At 55.9% G+C, this 15,653-nt stretch overlaps 2 protein-coding genes across 4 annotated transcripts in view; both read left to right on the plus strand.

Moving 5' to 3' along the window:
* The window catches only part of RELB (RELB proto-oncogene, NF-kB subunit), a 25,093-nt gene extending 22,346 nt beyond the window's left edge, over positions 1 to 2,747 (plus strand). The window contains 2 exon segments of the mRNA XM_081807906.1: positions 1,560 to 1,570; positions 1,900 to 2,747. Of these exon segments, the coding sequence (XP_081664032.1) occupies positions 1,560 to 1,570; positions 1,900 to 2,326 (438 nt within the window). The 3' untranslated portion in view covers positions 2,327 to 2,747.
* A 154-nt stretch (positions 2,748 to 2,901) lies between these two features.
* Positions 2,902 to 15,601, plus strand: CLASRP (CLK4 associating serine/arginine rich protein). 3 transcript variants are annotated; one of them, XM_081807088.1, is made up of 7 exons: positions 2,902 to 3,000; positions 4,003 to 4,130; positions 11,533 to 11,630; positions 12,185 to 12,286; positions 12,504 to 12,583; positions 14,485 to 14,569; positions 15,140 to 15,600. In XM_081807088.1, exons 2-7 carry the CDS (start codon positions 4,032 to 4,034, stop codon positions 15,246 to 15,248), a joined length of 573 nt encoding a protein of 190 aa, XP_081663214.1. In that variant the 5' UTR covers positions 2,902 to 3,000; positions 4,003 to 4,031; the 3' UTR covers positions 15,249 to 15,600. The 3 variants fall into 3 exon arrangements, with proteins under 3 accessions (XP_081663214.1, XP_081663216.1, XP_081663215.1); XM_081807090.1 differs by having other exon boundaries at positions 15,143 to 15,600; XM_081807089.1 differs by having other exon boundaries at positions 2,951 to 3,000; positions 3,975 to 4,130; positions 15,140 to 15,601.
* Positions 15,602 to 15,653: the final 52 nt, after the last annotated feature.

Below are 15,653 nucleotides of genomic sequence, written 5' to 3' on the forward strand. Positions count from 1 at the left end.
CGATCTCTGCTGGGCCATTCTCGGGCTGTGTGATCCTCACCAAGTTGCTCCATCTCTCAGAGCCTCAGGGTCTCCTCTGAAAAGTTTCACTGTATACCTCCCTCATTGACCTTTTAGATTTTAATGCATTTATTTTTACAGATACTATATAACAGGTGGGCACATAAGTGCAGTTTGTATGTTTACTCATTGAATTTAAATCGCATCACTCCTCCCCCCTGCACCGCCCTATCGTTTTATTGGTGAAGAAACCGAGGCCCAGAAAGGTGAAGTCTCTTAGCTGAGGTCACAGAGTCTACGGTGGAGCTGTGAGCTGTACCTGGGCACGTGTACAGATGAGTGATGAAACACTATGTAGAATGGGTAGCAGGGAGTAGATGGTAGACAAACGGGAAGGGTTGTCAGAGCCAGCCAAGCTTAATTCAGAGCCTGTCTCTAGCCCAGCCACCCTCTGGCCTGTCCTCCCCACACCTTTATCTCAACTCACACGCCAGCCTCCACTTCCCATGGACTGCAGCCCTATCTGGCTGCCATCAGAAGCCTCCCCACCTGCTGACCACTAGCTCTAAGAACGCTGCCCCCCAATACCCCAGCTACCGCAGGGTCCCAGCTCCCATCCGACCCGCCAACAGCCAACCACTCAGAGTCTGCTGAGCCTGGACCACTCCAGCCAGTCCCACCCTGGAGGTTTCGAGTATCACCTGTTGCTCTCCCTACCCACTGCACCTGGTAACCAATGCCCAGAGCTCCACCTATAGCAACCACCAATCCTAGCCCGCTTTACCGGCCTTCAATCCTCAATTTCCAGAGCCTCTCCTCATTAGCCACCTGCCATTCATCTACCTCCTCCATCACCCCAATTTCTCAGTGCCTAAAGGCCCCCCGCCCCTCTCATCCTTGGGCAAAGCTGCTCTGGCATGACAGTATAATGGTTAGGGGCATGGCCTCTGGAATCAGACCGAGTTTGGATTCTGAAGCCTGAATTTAGCCATCGTGTGACCTCTTTGGGATCTCATTTGTCAGATGAAAACCTTACCTCTTAGGGTCCTTTTTAGAATTTAGTGAGGTCATATGACACAGTTAGTTAGCATAGTGGCTGGTACAGAGTTAGTGCTCAGATCTTAGGAACTTGTCAGACAAGAATGCCACCTGCATTTGTGATGATCATGTTTAGCGGCTTTCATAGTAAAACCCAAGTTAACAGGGGCTTCAACAGGCTAGAACTTTATTTCTCCTCTCAGATAAACATAGGTGAATAGTCCTGGGATGGTTTGGAGGTTGTATGATCATCAGAGGCTCAAGCATGCTCTTGCCATTTTCAACTCATAGTTTCCATCTCATGGTCCAAAATGGCTGCCAAAGCTCCAGCCATCATGCCCACCTTCCTCCAGCCAGGAGAACTTAGTCACATGACCACATTTAGCTGTAAGGGAGGCTGGAAAATAGAGTCCCAGCAGCCCTGGGTCTCTTTCTGAGATAAGCATAATATGCCTTTGCTGCTGAGATTTGTCTTGTCTCAGGGAGAGACTCTCCTAATGACACGTAATTTTACCTTCCAGTGTGGGGACTGGTGACTGCTCATTTGGGTCTCCCGTGTGTGGGGATTTCACTTTTTGGGGGGCCTCTATAATTTGGGGGAGAGGGGATTTTAGAGCCTCTTCAACTTCCTTATTTTTTGGAAAAACTCCCCAGCCCTGCAGGAGCATGGTTTGAGCCCTGGTGCTACAACTCTCCAGCTATGTGTGACTGAATTATTTTGCCTCAGTTTGCTTATTAAACTAGAATGGTGATAGTCCCTACCTCGGGGTTCTCCTTGGGATTAAAGGAGGCCACAGTGATGAAGCATTTAGTACTATCAGGGCACTGGAGTTAGAGCGTGGCCAGAAGTCGCCGCTAAAGCCACTCTACTTCCTTCTGCCTTTTCATCCCTGCAGGCCCGTTCCTCCCGCAGTCAGCCCTGCTGCCGGACACAGACTTCTTCCCTGGCACCGTGACCCTACCCGGCTTGGAGCCCCCCGGTGGGCCGGACCTCCTGGACGACGGCTTTGCCTATGATGACGCTGCGGCCCCCACACTTTTCACCATGCTGGACATGCTGCCCCCCGCGCCGCCACTCGCCAGCGCTGTCGTCACGGGCAACGGGGCTGCCGGGCCGGCTGTTGGAGAGCCTTCCGGCCCTGAGCCAATGACGCTGGACTCATACCAGGCCCCAGGCCCCGGGGACGGGGGCACTGCCAGCCTTGTGGGCAGCAACATGTTCCCCAACCAGTACCGCGAGGTGGGCTTTGGGGGAGGCCTCCTGTCCCCAGGGCCGGAGGCCACGTAGCCCCGAGGCGCTGGAGGAGAGGCGCTGGGTGGGGAGGAAGGGAGGTGGAAGGAGCCGTGCAAAGCCAACCAGGATGTCCAGCACCTCCATCCCCTTGGGCCACCCTTGGTCAGCCTTCCGACCTCCTCATCCTTCTGACTGGGACATCTTCAGCGCTGGTGAGAAGCTCCGTAGCACCGGTTTCCCCTGAGCCCATTTTACAAGTGAGAAAACCGAGTCCGGAGAGGAAAAGGGGCTTGGCTCCCATGCACCAGCTTGTAAAGCTGCCTCAGCCCCCACGGGTGGGGGCACCTTCTCCAGGCGGATTCTGGAGTGTACATATGGGAGAAAGCTGCAGATCCTCAGCTCTCCTCCCCCGAGCTTGAAGGTGGGGGGTAAAGGTTGTTTGTTCTGAGTCTTCCCAATAAAGATGAGTTTTTGAGCCTTTGGAGTCCGGTCTCTTCTCCGCTGGGGAAACGCCCCAGGGCCCGCAAGCCGGAACCCTCCGGGATCGCCTCGGCTCCGCCTCTCACGGCAGCACCCTCCAGGCCCCGCCCCTCCCCTCCCGGGCCCGCCCTTCGCGTCGGCGGAAGCGCGCTCCGCCACGTTCCGCCCCTCCCCTTCGTGCGGCCTCCCACTTCCGCTTCCGGTGCGGGCCGCGCGCGAGCGCTGCGGTGGGAGGCGGCGACGAGCCGGTGAGTGCAGGTAGCGGGCCCCGACCTCCTGGCTTTCGGGCGGGCGTCAGTCCAGCTTCGCCCTCGTGTCGGCCTCTCCCCGGGCTGCTGTGAGCCTCTGCTCGGCCCCAACCCCGAGGGCCGCTGGCCCCGCACCCCCTCCGGCCTGCGGCGTCTCAGGCCGCGCCCCTGCCCCCGCTGTGGGCCCGACCTCGCCGTGTCGGATCCCGCCGCCTACCATAGGCCCCGCCCCCTTGTCAAAAACCTTCGCCCGAACCCCGAGGCCCCCACCGGGTCCTCGATCCCAGTCCAAACCCCTGGGCTCCGCCCATGTCTACAAGCCTTGCCCCCGAGCTCAGCCCACCCACTCTGCCGGCTCCTCCTCCCTCATTCTCTACTCCGTTTTTCATCGCCCCACCTCCCCCCGCCCCCGCCATTCAGATTTCTTCTGTAGATCTCAGCCTCTCTCTGGTCTTTATTTACAGCACCACCCCCATGTTCCCCACCTCCCCCAAGCGTTGTCGTCTTCCGTCCACGCCCTTCACCTGCCCTCCATCTCCGCCACCCCCCCAATCCCCCATCTCCGCCCCATACCACCGCTCTGTTCCCATGAAGTCTTCTTCGCCTGCATTCATTCCTTACCCCACGGGTAGCCCCATTTCAGCTCTTCTCCCTCCCTTGAACTACAGCCCCACCTGCCTAGGGTCTCCCTCCAGACCGTATTTCAAACACTCACTCCTAGCATTCCAAAACCTTACGTCCTTGGTTCTAGTGCCCTGAACCCAGGACACTCCTTTCCCAGGGATGCTCTTTCCGGAATGTCCTAGGGGGTTTTCAGAACGCCCGAGGTACTGGATCAGAGTTGTCAGGAATACGCTTTGGCATCTGGCACGCAGTTCTGCAGCCTCACTTCCCTTCCCTAAAGCTGGTGTTTAGGATCGGTTCTGTTACCAGCTTGTTAGGTGACTTTGATTCTGCTCATATGGTTTCTACAGCCCATCTGACACTCCCCTCATCCCCCAGGTTGAGGCCCCCAGCTCGGCCTCACCACGATGTGGCACGAGGCTCGGAAGCATGAGCGGAAGCTTCGAGGCATGATGGTTGACTATAAGAAGAGAGCAGAGCGGCGGCGGGAGTACTATGAAAAGATTGTGAGTGACTGGCCTTGATCTGGGGTGGGACCTTTCCTGGAGGGTGGGGCCCCGGTCATCCTGGTGGGGTTTTGGGCTTGGAAATATGCCAAAACAAGAGCCCAGCTTTCCTCAGGAGAATATTCAATTCTTGAGCATCCTCATGGGTAAAAACCAGAGGCGTTCTCTTGGTTCTGGTATGCTGTCTTGTTTGGTGTGGCCTCAGTACAGAGCTGGTGTTAGCAGGAAGGAGGAAAGTTTTGTAACACTCAGAGCAGTCCAGATATAAGACGACCACCTCCTGAAGGCTGTCTGTCCTCCTGCTATATTTGCAGTGCCCAGAAAAGCTCAGCTGTTCTTAAGATTTGGCTTGGCACCCTGTGGGAGTGCCATCCATATTCATTTAAATGGACTCTGACTACCTTCCTCTCCTGTTTGATGCTTTGGTTGCTTTGGGAGAGAAGACCACACTCCATCTGTGACCTTAAAGGCCCTTGTGGTCTGACCTCTCCCAGGCTCTCAGCTTCATCCTTGGGTAGCTCCACTGGCCTTTTTTCCCCATCTCTGTCACCACAGGGCATTGTGCCTGTCATGTCTCTCCTTCCCTCTTTAACTCCTACTTGCCCTTGAGACCCCAGCTTGAAATGGCACTTGTGTACTGGGCTCAATTCTCCTGTTAGATGATATTAATATAGATGTTCCCATTTACTACTGCATTCCTGCTTTAGCCTCCTATCTGGTCTCCTAGCCTTCATTCCTGCCCCCCTCCAAGTCATCCTCTTCAGCAGGGCTAGAGAGGTCTTTCTAAAGCACAGGGCTGGCGCCTCTGGGTGGCTCAGATGGTTAAGCATCTGCCTTCGGCTCAGGTCATGATCTCCAGGTCCTGGGATCGAGCCCCATGTCTGGCTCCCAGTTCAGCGGGGAGTCTGCTTCTCCCTCTCCCTCTCCCTCTGCCTCTCCCCCTGCTTGTGCTCTCTCTGTCTCTCTCTCTCTCTCTCAAATGAATAAATAAAAAAAAATCTTAAAGCACAAGTCTGACCCTCTTCCTTCCCTTGCTCTGAACTCCTCCATGGCTCCCTAGTGCCCTCGATAGAAAGCCCAGGCTCCTCAACACAGCCTTCAAGCCTCTGCATGGTCTGCACCGCACCCCTCCCCCCCCACACTTAGAGTCATGCCACTCTGCTTTCTGCCTCCTTCCTTTACTCAAGCTATCTGACCTCCTCGTTATCTAGGGTGATTTTCTCTAACGCAAAAGATGTATAAAGAGTATCGGTTTAGCTCTCAGAATTACATAGCCACAGGGCCTTTGCATGAGCTCTTCCCATACCTGGGTAATGACTGCTCATCTGTCAGATCTCAGTCCTTGAGGAAGTCTTCACTCATCCCCCACACTCAGGTGTCCCCTATAAATGCCATTACAGCTCCCTGTTCTTCCTTTTTGGAATTTAACATACGCATATTTAGCTCTGTAAGATTGGGGACTAGTATTCAGGTCATCTTTGCATCCTCAGCTTGGGGTCAACAAATACAGCTTGAAAGAGTAATCGAGTAAACCTACTAATAGTAGCAGTTACCGTTTTAATTGCTCCTTCCAGGCACCCGGCTCTGTGAGAAGAGTTTTAGATGCATGGTTTCTTTGACTCCTGGGAGTCCCCAGTGAGACAGAGGCTGCTATTACTATAGGAGAGGAATCTCTGAGAGCTCCTCACTTGCCCTCTGTCTCCCAGGAAGGAACCACTGGATCAAGGCGAGCCCTCCCTGGTGGTGTTGGGAAAACTGTAACATGACCATGAGGGCAGGGTCTGGGTCTGTGCCGGTCCTAGTTGAGGCCCCAGTGTGGGCCAGGAACACAGTGCTTAGGAAGAAATGGCTGCCATGAGCTATAGTGAGGGCTCGTGGTGTGCCAGACCCAGTGCCCACTACTTTGGTGCATTCTTTCTAGTCCTTTGAGCGGCCCTAAGAGGCTGGGATTGATCCCTGTGTTAAAGATAATGCTGATAAAAGCAGCTGGTGCTGTTGACGCACACAACACACGTAAATATGTGTTGTCCATTATGTGTTATGTGCTTGACATGCGTTTACGCTTCATCAAGTCCTCACTGCAGCCTCGGACGTGGTTCTTATTTACGTCCATTTTACAGATGAGCGAACTGAGGCTCAGAGAGTTATGGTCTACAGTCACATAGCAAGAGGGCACAGCTGGCATTCTCACCCAGACTCTGAACCTTGACCTCTCCTAGCACTTCACCTGGGCTTACTGTTGCAGAAATAGAAGTTCTTTTTTTTTTTTTTTTAAGATTTTATTTATTTATTTGACAGAGAGAGAGAGAGCAAGAGAGCACAAGCAGGGTGAGCTGCAGAGGGAGAGGGAGAAGGAGACTCCCCACTGAGCAGGGAGCCCGATGCGGGGCTTGAACTCAGGACCCCACGATCATGACCTGAGCTGAAGACAGACGCTTAACCGACTGAGCCACCCAGGTGCCCCAGAAATAGAAGTTCTGAAAGGTGCAGCGACATGTCCAAAGTGACAGAGTGGAGGCAGAATACTAAAATGGTTAGGTCCTCAGGGTTTGAGTCTTAGGGCTCTGGGTTCCAATTCTAGCTCTTCTGCTTATGTACAGTGTGACCTTGGGCGAATGACTGTCTCCCTGAGCCGGTTTCCTTTTTTGCATGTGAAATGATGAATTACGTCGAGTCAGGTTTGGCTGTGAAGATAGAAGTTTCTTTCTTTTTCCCCTGAAAGCCCCGATATAGCCCGCTCTGCTCAAGGACCATTTCGTTGTTCAGCTGAACGTGGATTCTCTTACCAGTGTCCTCTGAAGGTCTAAGAGGGCTGCTCAAACTCTAGCCATCGTGTCTGCATTCCATCCAGCAGGGAAGAAGAGGGAGGGAAAAACCTGGCTCATGCCAGTTTTTAAGAAAGTTTCTAGATGTTTGCACCCAACACTTCTGTTCATCCCACTGGCCAGACAGGAGTCCCAGGATCATATACAAGTGCAAGGGAGCCTGAGAGGCCTAGGCCTTGTGCCAGACATACTGGGAGGGGGAATGGATGTTGGTTGCCAGCTACTGGTCTGCCACAGATGGGGGCCAAGCGCCCCCCTCACAGGGCTGTTTGTTTTGATGGGGCACATTGACCTCTGCGTAGGCCTGCCCGGGGTGACTGGCTCGGTAAATGCTGGCTCTTGTTCCTGAAGTTCTTACCAGGTAGAGCTGGAATCAGCATGGTGTAGAGGAAAGAAGGCTGGAGATGGGTCACTCTGAAAGGCCTGGGACTCCAGGCTCTCATTCTTGTTAGCAGGGGAGCTTCCTGGGCTTTATTTTCCCCCTCGGGACAGTGGTGATCGTCGGCCCCTCTCACTGGGTGACAGGGAGGAACGTCTAGAACAAGAACAGTGTCTGTGGGGCACTTTGTGGTGTGGGCCTGTACAAGCCACCATTGTCCCCTCGAGGGAACGTGATCAGCATGCAGAGTGGAGCTGTCAAGCTGTGGGTGGCTGCTTTGAGGAGGGGATGGGGCGGCTCACACGGGTCTCGTCTTATTCTTGGCTGGAGAGGGGGCTGTGGGGCGAGCACTGAGGAAGCCAAGGAAGTTTATGGCAAGCTGAATGGGTGGCCCACACAAGGCTGGTTGCCCTGCTCCTGGTTTGTCCTTGGCACCTGCTCTCTCCCCCTAGCTGACCCTGGTTCTGTCGTTGCCCTTGTCCTTGTCAACTTTCTTCTTTAATCAGTGGTTTGGATAAAGAAACAGAATTCCCTGTTGATAAGAAAATGGGAAATAGTTCAAGCCTCTCCTCCTTTAGAAAACCCCAGGCTGACCCCCCTCTTTACTCCCACCTCTGCCCAGGCTGAGTCAGGCATTTCCCTGGGCTCTCCCATCCCAGCGCTGCCCACTTTGGGTCGTCACTGTGTGGGACGGTTCCGTCCCCAGCCCTGGACCGTGAGCCGTGAGGGTCGGGCTGGGGCTGTGTCCGTCACGGCCATGGCCCTAGCATGGGGCCTAGGACATGGTGGGTGCCTGCTTATCAGTTGAATGAATGAATGAAAGGGTCCATGAACTCCTCTGACTCCCATCTGATCCTGGAGGCAGAATAGTCCAGTGGTTAAGAATGGACTTTGGATCCCGCAGAGGTGTTTGTACACCTCATGTTCCTTGCATTGTTATTCACAATAGCCAAGGTGGGGAAACAGCCTAACTGTCCATCGACTGATGAAGGGATAAAGAAAAGGTGGTATGTCTGTATGGTGGGATATTGTTCAGCCTCAGAAAATGGTATCCTGTCACGTGCTGCCACGTGGAGGAACCTGAAGACATTATGCCTAGTGAAATCAGCCAGTCAGAAAAAAAAAAAGATGCAAGATTCCACGTATATGAGGTATCTAAAGTAGTCAGGCACTTAGAAACAGGAAATAGAAAGGTGGTTGCCGGTGGGAGGAGAAAAGGGGAGTCATTCACTGGCTATGGGGTTTCAGTTTTGCAAGTTGAAGTTCTAGAGATCCGCTGCACTGCAAGGTGCATGTAATTTGATACATTTGTACTGTACACTTAAAAGTGGCGAATGTGGGGAGCACCTGGGGGTTCAGTCCGTTGGTTGAGCATCTGCCTTTGGCTCAGGTTGTGATCCCAGGGTTCTGGGATTGAGCCCCCCATGGGGAGTCTGCTTCTCCTTCTGCCCCTGTCCCTGCTCATGCTGTATCAAATATTTAAGTAAAATCTTAAAAAAGAAAAAAGTAGTTAATGTGGTAGATTTTTCATCATATGCCTTTCACCAGAATTTAAAAAAAAAACTACTTTTGAAATAAAAAGGAGTGGACTTGAGGGTCAGGCCCATTTGGGTTCAAATCCTAGTTCTGTGTGGTACTGGCATGATTTCAAGCCAGTGGGCCACACCCCTCAGTTTCCTCGTCGGGAACACTGCTAACCTTTGTCCCATGCTTGGGAAGTTTGAGAAAATATACATAAAACAGTTCAGGGCCTGTCTTTTAGGACAGTTCATTGGCTTTTCCAGAATCTCCCAGCAGAGCCAGGCCCTGGACTTCGATTTTTAACCCAGCCTGATGCTTTTTCCCTTCTGGGGTCGCTGGCACAGCCTGCGGCTTCCCTGGACCAGTCAGTGTCCTTATTGCAAGCAGGGTCCCACGATGGCTGTGGGACCTGGGCAGTGGGCCGGGAGCGGCCCCAGGGGCTGTCACAGGGCTGAGGGAGCTGTGGGGCCCAAGACGCATTGAGGGAGGGAAGTGAGGGGCGGGACAAGCAATTGGATTCCCGCAGCACCACCCCTGCTGGACCCTGTGGTCTTGGGCGGATCGCACCTTAGCTGAGGGGGAACAGCCTGGCACGTGGCTAGTGTGGGATGGACAGTAGCCCAGCATTAGCCATGGTCGTCAGTGAGTGTCCTTCTTGGCCCTTTGTGGGTGGGAGGTGGAGGCAGTGAGGAAGTGCAGGGTTTTGGGAATTTGATGCTGTGGGTTTTGGGGCCTCAGCCTCCTCATCGGTCAGGATTCATTCTCTCTCCCCTTGAGTCAGTGCTCCCGAGTGTGTGCTGTGGGGCGGGTCCTGCTCCGGGCGCTGGGGATACAGTGGTGAACAGAGCAGCGATCCCTGCCTCGTGGAAGTTACGTTTTAGTGCAGGAGACAACTGGTAAATGAATGTAAGGTGGGAAACCGGGTGGTGGCAGGCATTGTGAAGAGAACAGGTGGGGTTAAGGAGATAGAGGGTAAGTATGCGCTTGTGCAGGAAACTACTTAGAGTTGATGAGGAAGGCTTCTGGAAAGAGATGAAATAAGCCGGGGGGCAGCCACCTGCCAGAGCTCTGCAGGCCGAGGGAAGAGCGAGCACCGAGGTCCCGAGCGGAGCATGAGTGGAGTGGTCACGGGGTGCTGTGGAGGCTGGCATGTCTGGAGCAGAGGTGGGGGAGCGAAGTCAGAGAGGGATGTGGCCTGAAAGGTTTTAGCACACCACCACCCCCCCCCACCCCGCCCCAGGCCCTGTGTGGGAGATGTGGACTGCGGAGGGCAGGCTGACAGCAGGGAGCCCGAGAAGAGGCTGCCAAGGGGTCTGGGCCGGAGACAGGCTGGCTGGACCAGCATGTGGCGAGGGGGGGGTTGGACCCTGGGGAGGTGTTGCTGGGAGCTTGGCCAGCATTCAGTGGATAGTAGCAGTAGCCCTTCTCGTGGCTCTTGTGGGTTCCTCGGATATGGCCCGCAGCAGGAGCCCAGCCAGGGCCTGGCGCTCGGGAGGCTCAGCAGTGGGAGCGCTCGCTGGTGCTGGATTCTGTCCTTTCCTGCCGCACCTGGCATCCTGACCTTCACACAAGGGCTCAGGCTGGAGGAGCATAGACTCAGGGGCCGCTCTCCTCTATGTTGGTGCCTTCTTAACAGCTTTATTGAGGTACAATTCACATACCATACGATTCTGTGGTTTTCAGAATATTCACGGGGGGGTGCATCCATCACCACAGCTTAATTTTAGAAAATTTTCATGACCCCAAAAAGAACCCCATACCCATTAGCAGTCAGTCCCCCCCTCCCCCAACTTCCCAGCCCTGGGTAGTCACTCATCTACTTTCTGTCTCTATGGATTTGCCTATTCCGGACGTTTTCACATAAATGGAATCCTATAACGTGGCCTTTTTGACCGACTTCTTTCACTGAGCGTTCTGTTTTCAAGGCTCGTCCATGTTGTAGCACACGTCAGTTCTTCACTCCTTGTTATTGACAAGGTTCCGTGGTCTGAATATACCAGGTTTTGTTTGTTGGCCATCCATTGATGGCCACGTGATCGTTTCCATCTTTTGGCCATTGTGAGTCGTGCTGCTTGAGTATCGGTGTACAAGTGTTTGAGTATCTGTTTTCGGTTCTGGCGGGTATATTCCTAAGAGTGGACTTGCTGGGTTTTATGGCAGTTCTTTGTTGAAGAACTCACTTTCTGCACCTTCTTGTCAATGTTGTTCACGTCTGTCCTTTCCGTTTCCGCTGTTCTAGTGAGTGTGAAGTGTCTCATGGTTCTCGTTGGCATTTCCCTGATGAGTAGTGACACTGATCATCTTTGCCTGTGCTCACGTCGTCCCAGGGTCTTAGAGGCCGGTCTAGGCCGGAGTGCTCACACCTGGCTCCGAATGAGTGACCCGGGATTGGGGGAGGGAGGTGATTTGGGGAATCATATTTTTGGGGCAGAAGGTCTCGGTACTGACCGTACAGAAGGTTGGGCCAGAGCCCAGAGCCTTTCTCCACCATCTCAAGGTCTCCTGTCCCTAGAACTGAGGTGGCCCCCGTGAGTGCTGCCACCCCCGTGCAGCTTAGTTTACCTCTGAGGCATGGCCCACTTGACAGAGGTGCGCTCGCTGCTGAGCTGGGTTGGGCGGGGGTGGCAGGGTCTGGAGCTCAGCGTGTTGGTGACTTCCACCCTGTCTCTCCCCGCAGAAGAAGGACCCAGCGCAGTTCCTGCAGGTGCATGGCCGAGCGTGCAAGGTGCACCTGGATTCTGCAGTCGCCTTGGCCGCCGAGAGCCCCGTTAACATGTAAGACTGAGAAGGGGGAGGGGTGGTGTCTGTGTCTGAGGGTTGGAGCTCAGGAGGGACCTGGGGTGTGGAGAGACCTGTGGGGACTCAAGCAAGGACGGCCTGACCTGCATGAGGAGCTGACAGTCACCAGCCGAGGATAGCTGGCAGGGGTTGGGATGGAGGCCCCAGGGTGCAGGGGTGCTTGGGGGACTTAGAGGGGAATGGGTGGAGCCAGGAACACAGGCCCAGATGACATGGCAAGTACGTTGCCAGAGGGGATGTTGCAAAGTGACCGGGGCTTAGCAAGTGGCCCCTGGGACCTGGTTCGAGTTTCCCACTCTTGCTTGGTTCTGAGAAATAGGGCCTCAGTTTCCCAGGGTCCTATTCAGGCTAGGAGCCTGAATGTAGATTCAGGGGGATTAGTGACATAAGAGACTGAGAAGTGGGGGGTGAGGGTGTGGGGCCCATGGCCTGGGAAATCACAGGGAGCCGAGGGACAGGCTCCCGAGCTTGAGGTGACAGGGAACGGACGTGGACACTGGGGACCCTCAACTCCTTGCTCCCCATTTCAGGATGCCCTGGCAGGGGGACACCAACAACATGATTGACCGCTTCGATGTTCGCGCCCACCTTGACCACATCCCCGACTACACCCCCCCGCTGCTCACCACCATGTAAGCCACCTCCCTCTCAGGCTTGCCTGGTAGGGAGTCTGTGCCCTGCTGCCTCCCCTTTCCCAAGCCCTTGCCCGCCTGTCCCTTCCTGGGAAGGAGGAGGTGTGCCGGTGGGGAGCCTCCCGGCCCGAGCCAGGCTCCTCCAACCCCACTCCTGCTGGCTTCGGGTGGGGCCTCCCCTCTCCCTCTGATCTCAAGACTTTGGCCTCCCCCAAAGCTCCCCAGAACAGGAGTCAGATGAGCGGAAATGTAACTACGAGCGCTACCGAGGCCTGGTGCAGAACGACTTTGCCGGCAGTGAGTGAGCTGGGGCGTGGCAGGCGGGTTGGGCGTCCGTGGACACGGGGAGGCCACTTTTATCCCAGTGCTTTCTCTGGGATCTCGGGTTTGCTCCCCGCTCTTTTCTCTTGGGCCTCCTCCTCTGGACCCAGTACGGGCCGAGTCTGCTGAGCGAGATGGTCCTGCTGGGGTCACTTCTACATCTCACACCCTCTGCCTCTCTGGTCTTTTGTCATAAAAAATTGGGGAAAATAGCAAGAACACATTGTGTCTCCTCTGTGTCTTTCCCCCAGTGTTTTTGGGTCGCAATGTCACTTGTGAAGAGGAAATTTCTTTTAGGAATTGTTCAGGAATATTTAGAGTTTGGCAATCTGCCAAGCGTTTGTATATGTCAGTGTTCTTCTCCAAGCCGTCACCACGTTGCTTCACCAATGAGAAAACAGGCTCACGGTTTTCCCCACTCTGGGCTTGCCTGGGGAGGTTCGGGCCCTGACAGACTTGGACCTTTTTGTCGGTATTATATCTCATCACATTGGCACAACCACCTAGCGGTGGCACCCATTTTACGGGTGAGGACGTTGAGGCTCAGGAATTGGTGGGAACATGGTGTCCAAGGAGCTGGGATTCTCACCCCGCACTTAACCACCGCCGCCTCCTGATGGACGGCTCCAAGCTTTAGCTCACCTCCTGAGGACTGAGACGTCCCCTCCCAGGGTTTCCCTGTTGAGTCAAAGGGAAGATGGACCACACGAGGCCCTTCGCCTGGTGGGTCTCGGTCTCCTCCCAGAGAAGGGTGGTCATGATGGTTTCTGTACCCCAGGGTGGTTGTAGGGGCCCAGCGAGGGACGCTTGAGTGCCTGGCCCCGAGCCTGGCGTGGTCAGCTCCTGCTGTGGTTCACTATTCCCTTGTTTCTTTGTTTCTAAGATGGACATCTCAGCATCTCTGATACCAAAGATCGCCAAAGTTCTAGCAATCAGCGAGGCCTTAGGATCAGGGAACTTTATCATCTTTGATACTGTTGCTGTTTTTGCCTTCACCCAGGGCCCCAGGGGTTCTTGGTCACGGAGCCAGGGTTTCCCTTAGTTCGGTCTGACTCCGCATTCGTCCCTTGCCACCGTTCCTGAGCACCTGTGGTGTGGCCGGCACGCCTCTGGGGTTGGGGGTCTCATGGGGGAGAGGGCAGCAGCCACACAATCACCAAAGCGGGTGGCAGTTGCAGGCTGAGGTGGTGATCTAACAGACGGTGGGCTGTTCTCTGAGGTGCTTGATGGAGGCTGGGGTCGAGGTGGGGTGGGGGGGGAGGAGCTCTGGTGAGGAGGAGGAGGCTGCAGAAGAGGCCTTTGGGAGGGTGGGCGCAGGCAGTCTGCGGGGCTGGAACAGGGAGAGCGAGGCAGCTCGGGTGAGACAGGCCAGCCGAGCCCTCTCTGCCCGGGCTTTGTGTGCCACAAGTGGGAACCGGGGAGGGGGGTTGCTGTGGGAGCAAGGGACGGTGCTCTTCGCCCAGCCCACCCACCTGACTTGACAGAAAAGCTGAGACCTGCAGTGGGAAGGGGACTTGCCCAGGGCCCCACAGCCAGTCAGGGCCGTGCCTTTCATTGCAGGGAAGATCAGGGAGGGCTGGGGTACAGTGGGAAGCTCCCCAGGTCAGGTGTTGTGGCTAAACGAGAACCCAGGTGGCTCCGAACATGGGTAGTTTAAATGGAACCACAGAGAGGCCCACGGTGGAGTGGCCCCTGGAGTCCCGCTGACATCCAGCGCTCAGGAGAAGTTTGTATTTCTGCAGGGTCCACCCAGAGGCCTCCCTTGCGGGGATAAGAGTAGCATTGCCCCCGGGCCAGGCGCTCGCTCTTGTGTCCCCACCCCGCCCCCAAGTTCCTAGTGACCCCCCCCGACCCTCCTGCCGCTTGCCTTGCTGCAGTCTCAGAGGAGCAGTGTCTGTACCAGATCTACATTGACGAGCTGTACGGAGGCCTCCAGAGGCCCAGTGAGGATGAGAAGAAGAAGTGAGTCGGGGTCTGGGGGCATGCTGGCGTTGGGGGAGGCGGGAGGACTGTGAGCCCCACCAGGGCATGGCCTCCTCCGGCTCGTCCCCCTCGGCTTTCCCAGAGTCAGGGCCAGCGTGTGGCACTCAGTAGGCGCTCACGTAACACACGCTTAGAGGGGGAAGCGGTGGCCGAAGGAGGGGATTTGCTGCAGAACGTCTGCACTGCGTTTCTAGCCGGGGGGACGGTGGGAGGTGCAGTCCGCGGAGCCGGCCGTGTGCTGACCCAGGCCCGGGTTTGCGCCCTGCCCGTGAGGACCCCCTCGCTGAGCTTTGGGGCGCTCCCCCGCATCGCGGGCCTGCAGGAGCCCCCCTTCCTGCAGCGGACGGAGCTTGCGGATCACCCGCCCTGTGCCTGCCCTGCATGCGCTCGGCAGCAGCCAACGTCGCCCCAGAGAGGGTCCCCTCGGCCATGTCCGTCGGTGGGAGGAGGCAGGGCCTTACGTGGAGCCACTCTGGCTCAGGGAGGTCCCCGGTGGGCAGGCCCCTTCTCTCTCCGTCCCCTCGGCTGGGGCGGCCTCCTTGCCCGCAGCAGTGCCGGAGCCTCACTCCTTTCCTGCTGCCGAGGCTTCCCCTTTGTGTGCCTGAGCACTCGCCGCTCTCCTCCTGGAGTTTCCACGGATGCCACGGAAGTTTCTTGATGACTGGCCCCCACTCATGAGCCCGCTTTCAGGATGAGGCTGGCACTCGAGGGATGTCTGGGAACGTTGACTAATTTAGCAACACACGTGCTTGAGGCCCCTCCTCTGTCCTGGGCAAAGCTGGGCCACATTGTTACCCAAGATAATTCTGGGTCCTGCCCTCTTGAGCTTAGTCTGCTAGGGGGAGACAGATCTGTCCCCCAACAGTCAGGACCCCATGTGGGTGGGGCTGAGGAGCTCAGGATGGTGCTTGACCCTGCCTGGGGGACAGCTTCCTGGGGACACTGGAGCCGGAGCTTGGGAGAAGAGGGAGGGGCTGGTGGGAGGCAGGTGCGGAAGGTTCTGGGCTGAGGGAGAGCACCGTGAGGGGCCAGAGGCAAGGGCGCCCTCAAGAGGCTGGAGCTC

Source organism: Leptonychotes weddellii, chromosome 16 (genome assembly GCF_054177405.1).
Source record: "Leptonychotes weddellii isolate Sample4059 chromosome 16, ASM5417740v2, whole genome shotgun sequence".
Lineage (NCBI taxonomy): Eukaryota > Metazoa > Chordata > Mammalia > Carnivora > Phocidae > Leptonychotes > Leptonychotes weddellii.

What these genes read in the sequence shown, in the direction of transcription:
- CLASRP (XM_081807088.1), top strand. Translation starts at nt 4,032, where the DNA reads ATGTGGCACGAGGCTCGGAAGCATGAGCGGAAGCTTCGAGGCATGATG. An exon ending in GGGAGTACTATGAAAAGATT is followed by an intron (nt 4,131 to 11,532) that starts GTGAGTGACTGG and finishes CTCTCCCCGCAG; the next exon opens with AAGAAGGACCCAGCGCAGTT. An exon ending in GCCGAGAGCCCCGTTAACAT is followed by an intron (nt 11,631 to 12,184) that starts GTAAGACTGAGA and finishes TCCCCATTTCAG; the next exon opens with GATGCCCTGGCAGGGGGACA.